Raw genomic sequence first — 9,574 nt, 5'->3', positions numbered from 1 at the left:
TTGTTTTCTTCATCTTGATGGCAGATAGCGGGGAGGTGAAGATGTGCGAGGGTGCAGCGGCTTGTTAAGATTGGAAGGACAGGTGGGAAGAGTGGCAGATACTGGGCAAGCAAATATTATAAAAGGGTGTGGTGCTGTTTTGGAAACAATGTAGGAAAGAGGGAGGGCGATCTGGAACAAGGGAGGGATGGAGGAGGAGTGGAGCGAGGCTGGCACTAATGACGGGTGCGCCCAGGGCCACACAAGTACAGCTGTCTCCCCTCCCAACTTCAGCAATGTCAGATCAGCATAATAAAACCCAGTGTGTTAGTACGTGCTCACAGGAACAGCTGGGTGAACAAGGGCGATGAGAATTGTGCTTCACCAAATCCTATCAACTCTGCCCTGAGCTTGTAGAGTGTCTTGAATAAATCCCTGTGATGCTCTTGGAGGCCATGGCGGACACTTAAAAACCTCTGGCAGCCTCTGCTTGGACAAATCACTTTCCTTTCATCGAATTTCCAGAGGCTGACGTCAGAAAGTGTCCAGAGTGCACTGAGTCACACACATGCAGGCTCTGCTCACCACCTCTTTGTGTTTGTGCCCTTGGTGGCCTTGTGAAAAGGATGTACGTACACACACTGAATGATGTCAGGAGCGCGTCGCCAACATCACTACACACCCAGAGTCCCTCATCACTGATATCATACGCCCAGGTCTGACAGGGCTTAACCCCGGACACACAAACAGATAAAGTCGGCTCAAAGACTGTCTGCGCTGGACTTGATCTGTACATATTATTTGCACTTCTTTGGACGGACCTACATGTAGGAGGATATCTGCCTGTCTGACTCACTCCTTGTCTGTCTGACCACCCCCTCCTTCTGGCCAGCCAGCTCTCTCTTTGTGTCTCTCGCTGTCTCCTTCTCCTCCTCTCTCGCCAGTGTTTGTCTTAATCATTGCTGAGGTGATGTGGGCCAGGCAGAGCCAGTGGATAATGTGATTAGAAGGGGCTCAAGCGCAAAGTCTCGACTCTGATCATTCCAGTCACTTGGGACTTTGGTCACATTTGTCGGGGATCTCCAGGTGGAGAATGGCCTCAATAAGATCTTCTCGTTACTCACGGTGTTTGAGCCTCACCTCGTTTTTGCCTTGTTTTCGAAAGTGTCACTATGTGTGCACCAGCCCTGCCCGAGATGTTTGTGAGCACGGCCATTGAGCATCGGGACAAGAGGGAATAGAGGGTTTGGACAGCACGTCTGTGGCAGTTTAAAGTGCATGCGTGTGTACATACATATATATATATATATATTGGTGATCCTCATGTGTGTGTGTACGTCTAAGGATACTGAGTGTGTTTTTCAGGCCTCCAGAGGCTGCACAGATGAATGAAGCATTGGATCAGGTAAGCCGGGCGATACTCCCCAGCATGTGCTGCAGCTGGCCCCGGGGGATTTTGAGTAGTGTGTCTGCCAGACCGCTGGGGGAGGAGGAGGTGAGGAGAGGAAGAGTGGCTCTCGTCAGGAAAAAGATGAAGAGGGTTAGACATGACAGGCGTGTCATTAATCACAAGATTCTCCAGGCAGTGTTCGTGGATCTACCTGCTCCCGATGGAAGGAACCAAAGGAATGGACTGGACTAGTCATGGGAATACGAAGAGTGTGTGTGTGTGTGTGTGTGTGTGTGTGTGTGTGTGTGTGTGTGTGTGTGTGTGTGTGTGTGTGTGTGTGTGTGTATGTGTGTTTAGTTCTGTGTTTCTTCTGTGGCTTCATTATTGCCCAATTCCCCATTCCTTCTGCCGTTCCTGGCTCTGGCCATTTACCATAAGCCCCTCTGGCAGCTACATCCATGACAGGTACAGAGAGAGAAAAGCACTCTGTAGGAAGCAAATCTGTCACCGCGCTAACTAAAACATGTCAGTGTGGTGGTGCAGTGTGTGTGTGTGTAGGTGCACACAGTGTGGATAGCTGATTGGAATCCGAGGCTGCTATAGTGAAGAGTTTATTTCACAGAGGAGGAAGAGACAAGGATGGAGCTTTGAAAGAGCTGGAGCAGCCGGTGTATCTGCAAAGTAGGGGGGGAAAGGGGGGAGTGAAATCAAAGCGCAGCTAAACTATGAGATGCGCTGAAATGTGTCTGTGTGTGTGTGTGTGTGTGTGTGTGTGTGTGTGTGTGTGTGTGTGTGTGTTCCAGGCCTCGGGGGAGCCAACTCCTCTCTCTGGACTAGACTGAGCCCACCTGAGTCTCTCTCCCACCCCTCCAGCTGTTCTCCCTCTCCACCTCCAAAGCGTCCCCCATCACCCTTATCTCCATCCTCCAAATTCAGTAACTCCAAAATCTCCGCCTGGTGCCGCTCAGATGAGCCCATATACTGCACAACGCTCACTGTGTAATGTTCGTGACTTTGAACCGCATTGCTGATTTGGATTGCATACAATCGCGTTACAATCAAAGTAAAAGTTGAGCTGTTGCATAGATATTCCATGACCTGTTATACTTTGCTCTGACAGCTGTAGCCCAGTGTTTTCTGCTGAAACAACTCCAGCTTTTAGACTGCGCCACAAGCGGAGCAGTGTGAATTCCCATATAAGGTAGGAGGACCCTTTCTAACCTTCTCCCTCCTCCTCCTCCACTCTGCCTCCTCTACCCCTTCACTCCTTCATTGCAACCAGCTCACACTGTCAGCTCACTCTTCCCTTTGTGCTAAGGCTGTGGTCTAATGCCCTTAAGACACACACACACACTCTCTCTCTCACACACACACACATAGGCAAATGTCTTATAGAGGGCTGCCTGAGAACAACAGTCTTGTGTCAAACACATCCCTTGTCATTTTGTGTTTTCATTCTGTCATTCATTGAAATACCTGTTTGGACATCTGCATCTTCCTCCGTAAGCTCCACAACACAGTAAATATTGTACCAAAGCTTCAGATCAAGCCTCACAATTCCAATGGGACGGGACTGGGAGAGCTGGAAGCAGAGTGGGAGGCAAAGATGGATTGAAAGATGAGGACAGTGAAGACGGAGAGAAAAAAAAACAAAAAAAGAAAAACACAGAGCTGATAAGACCTTCGGCAGAGGAAGTGTCGTTCTCAGCCGAATCCCAGTGGATTCCCAGCATCCCACTCTTCCCCTGCTGCAGGATGTAACCTCGTGTGGGAATACGTAAGGAATGTGGCCCCTTTTGTTTAGTGTGCGATAGGCTCCTGTTTGGCGGCATTTGTGTGTCTTATGTGTGACAAGCTCCAGGCTTGGCAGAGGCTGATCAGAGCCACACTCAACAGTCCTTTCTGGGTAAGACCCTCCTAGGAAAACAATGACTGGTCTTATGGCTGCTATCTTTCAAAGCCCCTCCTTGGCTGATGGAGCTCTTGTTGGGCTCAATCTGTGGTTTGTATTCATGAACTACAGATCGAACAAAGGACTAAGAAGGCAGCTACATTAGTATTGCAAAAATATTTTCAGTTTGATTAAAACAGTGTGATTAATCTTATAATTATGAAAATATAAAAATGTAAAACCTTTGACAAGTTAAAGACACTGGTTTGTCCACTGGCAGAGATAGATCATAACAGAGCATGTGCAGTGTCATGGTTCTGTCTTGTTTCTGATTGGTCCAGTTTAAGATGTTAATAATGCCCCTTGTTTAAAATGTGTAAAAATGAAATGACCAGGTTTTTAATCAGAGTTTCAATACTGCTGAGTTTCAATACAAGGATAAAAAACAAAAATAACACTTTAAAAATATGTTGATTTTCAGCCAATATGGCATGTAGAGGGCTTTTCAAAGTTAAACAACTTTTGATTCATTGACATTGAGGTTTTTGAACACGTTGGCCAGAACTGAACCAACATCCCGCAATTAAAGACTTTGACTGGATGGACTATGCCACCAATTCTATAATAAATAGATAATGAGTATAGACATTTAAACTGAACAAATAACACTTATTTGAAAAAAAGAAAATCAGTTTTGATGTCATTAGTAAGCCAAACACCATTTTGATAGCACCAGGGTCAATTGCAACTCAAAGCTACAACCCCTTATTTGACAAAGGTATCAACAAGCCACCAGAATGATGAAATCAAAACAAGATAGATTTAAATCAATAGAGTGGTTAAGAGAAAATACAGAAAAAAATACTTTTATACCTCAAAACTGAGTCTTGGCAGGACAACTCTGATCAGTATGATATTAATTTGTCCTTCAGTAGGCAGGCAGAGAGATATCACCAAAGATCATGTATATGATGAGTTTCATGGTTCTGATCAGTACAGTTTGAGATTGCCCCCCACTTTCCTCTACAATATAATTTTTTCATACAACTGAAGCTAGTAGTAAGTTGGCATTCATAATACTTCTTGGCATGTTTCAGCCCCCAGCTCATTTGCACATGGTTAACTTCAAGTCAGTTATTTTAACCACTTAAACATTATGTTTAGCTTTTCCACCATTACCTGGCCATTGCTCTTAACATTAGCAGACTGTTTATCCTTTTAGATCACTCGATAGCTACCTATTTTGAGTTTAAGTGAACTATTCCAAGAGTTTATCCAATACTTTTAGCTGTCTGACCATTACTTTTTTTTAATTAGAACCATTTAGCATTACTTTTAGCTCTTCCACAATTTATCCCTCACTTTTAACATGAGCTAAATATTTAATGTTTATCCATTCACTATTAGCTAGGTAACTACTTTCAACAGTTCATTCAATACTTTTACCTGCAATTCATCCAGTACTTTAAACTATCTGTTTAGACTTGCATCCGTTTCGAAATAGCTTGCTCATTTTCTCGAGTCAGGTAGGCCTTGGTCTGAATCATCAGACCAACTTAGTGTGCAATATTGATTTAATTTATTTCAATGAACTGCCACTGCATTTTTCTGTATTTCATCAGAGGTCATGTGGGGACTATTATTTTATTCACTACAGCTAATTCAGAAATGTACACTTGGTTGGACGTTTCAGATACATTGTAAAGGGTAGGATTTCACAGAGGATCTTTTCCCACTGGAGACCTGTAGTTGTCTTTGCCTAAGGCGCTAACAAAAGTACAACTCTTGAAAGGTCTTTAAATAGACTCTCTAAAACTGTCGAAGTCTACCTTGGCCTTTTACGCAATAATACGTCTACACACACAGGGACCATTTTCAGCTTGAGGCTACGTCTTGCACTTGAAGCGCTACCTTGTAGAGCGGTAAAGGAACATGATTTCTTTATGAGAACTGAGCAGGAAAGACATTCGGACATGAGTAGACAGAAAACAAGGCAAGGTGAAGTTTATTGAAGAATTCATGACAGTTTGTTTGCTTTTGTTTAGCCCTCATGTTGACAGAAAAACAATCCATCCAAGTGTTTTTCCTTAAAACACAGTGATACTATTAAGCAGTCAGGACTCAGAGCGTCTGATGTAAAATACAGACACTTCGCTGACCACGAGGATGTGCTTAACATTAGATATTGACTAAACAATCTCATATCTCCGATTAATGGAGAAGGCCATTGTTAACTTTTGGCACAGAGGAATAAGATGAGACCGACGCATAAACAACACTGCCAATAGTCTTTTTTAAGGGTGTCAAGTTTTTACCGCCACTATTTGGTAGCTTTTCAAGCTTTTGTCTTAGTACAAACCTGAAGAATGCTGAAAAGTTGAAGTGACGACAAATTTATCACATTTAACATACAATATATTACAGCATTTTGGATGATTTCATTCATTTTGCATTCATTCATTTTTTTAAAAACAACCATATCTTTGGTTCAATGGTCAATTTATATGATGCACAAATACTGTAGATAAGCAAAGTAGGCAAAGAGAGGCAGGAGAGCTGTGTAGGACTGTATCCTACGTATCCGTCGACAGATTTCAAAATGAGTATTTTGATATGTTTTACTTTCTGAATTGTCGAGATAATCCCTGCTGTTCATAGATGACTATTTCTCTATTATTCATGAGAGGTTTAGTGCAAACCTTTACAACGTCACCTCAATCACCACAAGTACATTTCACCTTGACAGGGAACGTCAGACCAGATTTATCAACCTTTCCAACTTCACTGTAGCTCCTGTAACTCAGCAAGAGTAGGCAAGTACTCTGGGTATATGCAAATACACAGGATTGCCAAACGTATACATATTGCATTGTATGCCAAAGGATATGTCGGCGTGGACTAAAGTTCCAGAATCAAAACTTTATACTGAAATAGACACAAATGTGTCACCACAACTTGTCGCCAAGGACAGGAAGACTGATAGACACTTTTAGCAGGTACTTTTTTCATGATAGACATCACCTTGGTTTTTAATGTAAGGGTGTTTTATGAAAGCCGTGTCAAGCCCAGGACTGTTTTGCTTTCAATCAGAACTGGAGATGGTGAGTCAGACACGGAGGTGGGATAAAACAAAACTGAGGAAAGAGCCAGGGACACTCTTTCAACTCATTTGAACTGTCTGTCCACGTAGTCAGCCAGTTCCCTGCACGGCTTGTGTGTGTGTGTGTGTGTGTGTGTGTGTGTGTGTGTGTGTGTGTGTGTGTGTGTGTGTGTGTGTGTGTGTACATATGCTGTCTATATTACCCAGCATCAGGAGAGACTTGTCCTCACTCTAGAGGAAACTAATTTGTGTTCAAGTTCTTCTTATTTCCGTTGCAGTCTCTCTACTCACCTAAACACTTGAGTTTCACTGCAAACATAAAATTGACTGTGTGACCAACAGCAATGCAACTGCAGGTATGTGTTGCTTTGCAATCTTGAGCCAAACGACACTTAAAGCACCTTCAAGAATGACAGGAAGAGAGGATGTTGCTAGTTTTGTCAAACCTTAGGTTGACAAAAAAACAAGAATGTCATACAGGCATCTAGAACAGAAACACGTGCTGTACATTCAGAACACTCCTCCACTGTAGTCTGTTTTTTCGGTGTCTGAGCATGGTGCTAAAACGAGGCGACACCGCGGTCAGTCACACAGGAAACTGCGAAGGCAGACGACCTCACATCCTGCCTGAGCTTTGGAAGAAACACTTCCTCCTTAAAAGCAGCAAGTGCAATTACTAAAGATCTCTCACGTGAAGGCAGTGGTGCTGTGCTGAGAGCTGAGCGATGAAATACTGTACGTCTGACGAAAATTTCAAGCCGAACGCGGCAGGAGTGCACACAGGTGTTTTCGTTGTGAAGGACAGAATGTTATCACGATGATCTTTGGAGGGAAATTACATTCACAAAAATTTCAAGTGAATAAAAGGAAATGACAAAGCAATGAGATTCCATCACAGACGCAGAGTTCGAAACAACAAAACAATGGTTATCAGCTCCAGGATCATACACACTGGTAATGGCTATAAGTTGAACCTGAGGTCCAAAGGATTGTTTGCCAATAGGCACCTTCTGTTCAATGCTTTTCTGGTGCTACTGAGACCGGTAGTAAATACATCAAGGCAGTGCACGGAAAAATTTGCAGAGGCAGACACTTTTCTTACTCGTGTCAATCTAGAAAATTCCCCTGGGACAATCAAAAAGACGTGAATAGGGGAGGATGTTGTGCATCTTGATCTCACCTACAAACTGGCAGTGACACAGATGAGACAGAACAGCAGCTTTGATGCACTGACGGAACAGTCTGTTTGCTAATATAACTGATAACCATCCTCCCACCGCTCCATTATATGCTGACAAATATCACGCAGATATTTCCCATACAGTCTGCAACTCTCAAGTTCCAGACGTCACACATTTACAAAATGCTGCTACTCTTGTGCAGCAGTACAACAATAGCTGTGGCTCTCAGCAGCCTTCCACTAAAGCAGTCTGTGTTTGTTCACTCCTGCCTGTGTGTCTGCCCACAGCAGCCAGCCCCCTGGTTGCCATCAGGGCTTCTTGGCTGTAGTTTTGGCTTTCCCGTTGGGTCCTGTTTTGATCTGGGTCATCTCCACATCTGTCAGGGCGTCAGGGGGAAGGCATGAGCGCATGCGTTCAATGGTCTTCTGGTAAGCTGCCCTCTCCTGCTCCAGAGAGCGAATCATGTGCTTCATTTTGCTCTCCCGAGAAAGGAAGTTCTCTATGCTCGTCTCCAGCGTCTGAATCTTCTGCCGTGCAGCCTGGGGACACAGACATTGCACCTCAGTAAATGCTGTGTTTGATGCAAAGACACACATTTGGATGGAGGGTAAATATAAAAAGCACAGAGGCTGCAAATTCTGAGAGCTCAAGAAGAAGACAGCACTAGTGGGACTTTGTACCAGGACCATAACACAAAACCTCATAAAAAGTGCCATCAAGTATGATTGTAGTTTCTACGGAATCCACATTTGACAAGTCTAAATCACTTGTGAGAGTAGCTCTTTGACCCTCAATAACATGCGGACCATCAGGTGCGACTTTAGCACTACTACTGATCAAAATGTTGAGAGTGTTTGGAGACCATATAGTGTTCAATCCCTTTGTCTCGCTGTCATTTTTATTGTGTTTTTAACTTGTGTTTTAGTGCCATCTATGGGAAGTCTGAGATATAACCACTGGCAACTTCTGTGGATCACTACACACAACACACATCCGACAGGACTGTTCACCACTCCATTTAAAAAAGGAATTTTAAACTGATCACATGAATTCCCTCGATGATCAAGCTTTAAAAAAATGAAAATGAATCATAAACTATACATCTAGATCTCTCCTTACCTGAAGTTTCTCCAGCAGGTCCATGTTCTGTTTCTTCAAATGCACATTCGTCTTTTCAAGTTTGTCGAGCCGGTCGGAGTCATCCGGCAGCGGCCCCGCCTCTAACATCTCATCCTGCAGGACGTGGTACTCCACCTCGTATGCATGCAGCTGCTTAGAGATGTCCATCTCCATTACCTGGGGAACAGCAGGTTACACAGTGAGACAGATGCCATCAACTGACAAGTCATCACAGTATATCGATATCGTTACTAAAACCAACAGTAAGTAGCATCAAATTTAGTCCATATAGAGAGGAAGGGATAAAGGATAAGTTAGTGATATTGTATATTTATCTTATCAACAAACCCACGAAAATACCACAAGCAACAATTACTAACATCTATTGATTCTATCGTCCATCCAAAGCCTGATATAGCTAATTCCTCTGCACCGTTGTACAAAACAAACAACCATGAAAAACACATCACTAAGCCACATGGGTAACATATTAACACATTACAATGAACATGGGCACTGTCAGTCCCACATACACCATCCTGGTGCTGTAAATACTCACTCAAAATAGTCTGTTTGAGTAACATATGCTAAAAAGTACAGTGCCAGCTGTTTTAAGGTTAATTAAAGCATAGATTTGTGATTGACTTTGAAGGATTTACAGAAAAACTGACAACCAAAAGCCTACGTTTAACAAAAAATTGACTAGAACACATATAAACCATTTCAATATGGAAATGTTTGTGGAAATAAATGTGGAACTGCAGATATTTTAATACATTCATTTAAAATCAAGTGAATAAGAGATCTTAGTTTCAAGGTTTTGTACAGCTCATTCCACTTGACACTTGAGGAGCATTGTATCTGAAACAAGTACTTCCAAGCTCAGTTTAAATAAGAAGTCAGCTGATGTTAAA

At 43.0% G+C, this 9,574-nt stretch overlaps 1 protein-coding gene across 3 annotated transcripts in view; it reads right to left on the bottom strand.

Annotated features, from left to right (window-relative positions):
• Window positions 1-5,247: 5,247 nt before the first annotated feature.
• Window positions 5,248-9,574, bottom strand: part of tbc1d4 (TBC1 domain family, member 4) — a 33,753-nt gene continuing 29,426 nt past the window's right edge. For all 3 annotated transcript variants that reach the window (XM_084362107.1, XM_084362109.1, XM_084362108.1), the window contains 2 exons: window positions 8,661-8,837; window positions 5,248-8,080 (listed from right to left, as the gene is read on the bottom strand). In XM_084362107.1, coding sequence (XP_084218233.1) covers window positions 7,850-8,080; window positions 8,661-8,837 — 408 coding nt within the window. In that variant the 3' untranslated portion in view covers window positions 5,248-7,849. The remainder of the gene's footprint in view (window positions 8,081-8,660; window positions 8,838-9,574) is intronic.

This window comes from Pagrus pagrus (genome assembly GCF_965226575.1).
Source record: "Pagrus pagrus genome assembly, chromosome: 9".
NCBI classification, from domain to species: domain Eukaryota; kingdom Metazoa; phylum Chordata; class Actinopteri; order Spariformes; family Sparidae; genus Pagrus; species Pagrus pagrus.
Note: the sequence above shows the minus strand (reverse complement) of the source record. Positions and strands in the feature narration are given on the sequence as shown.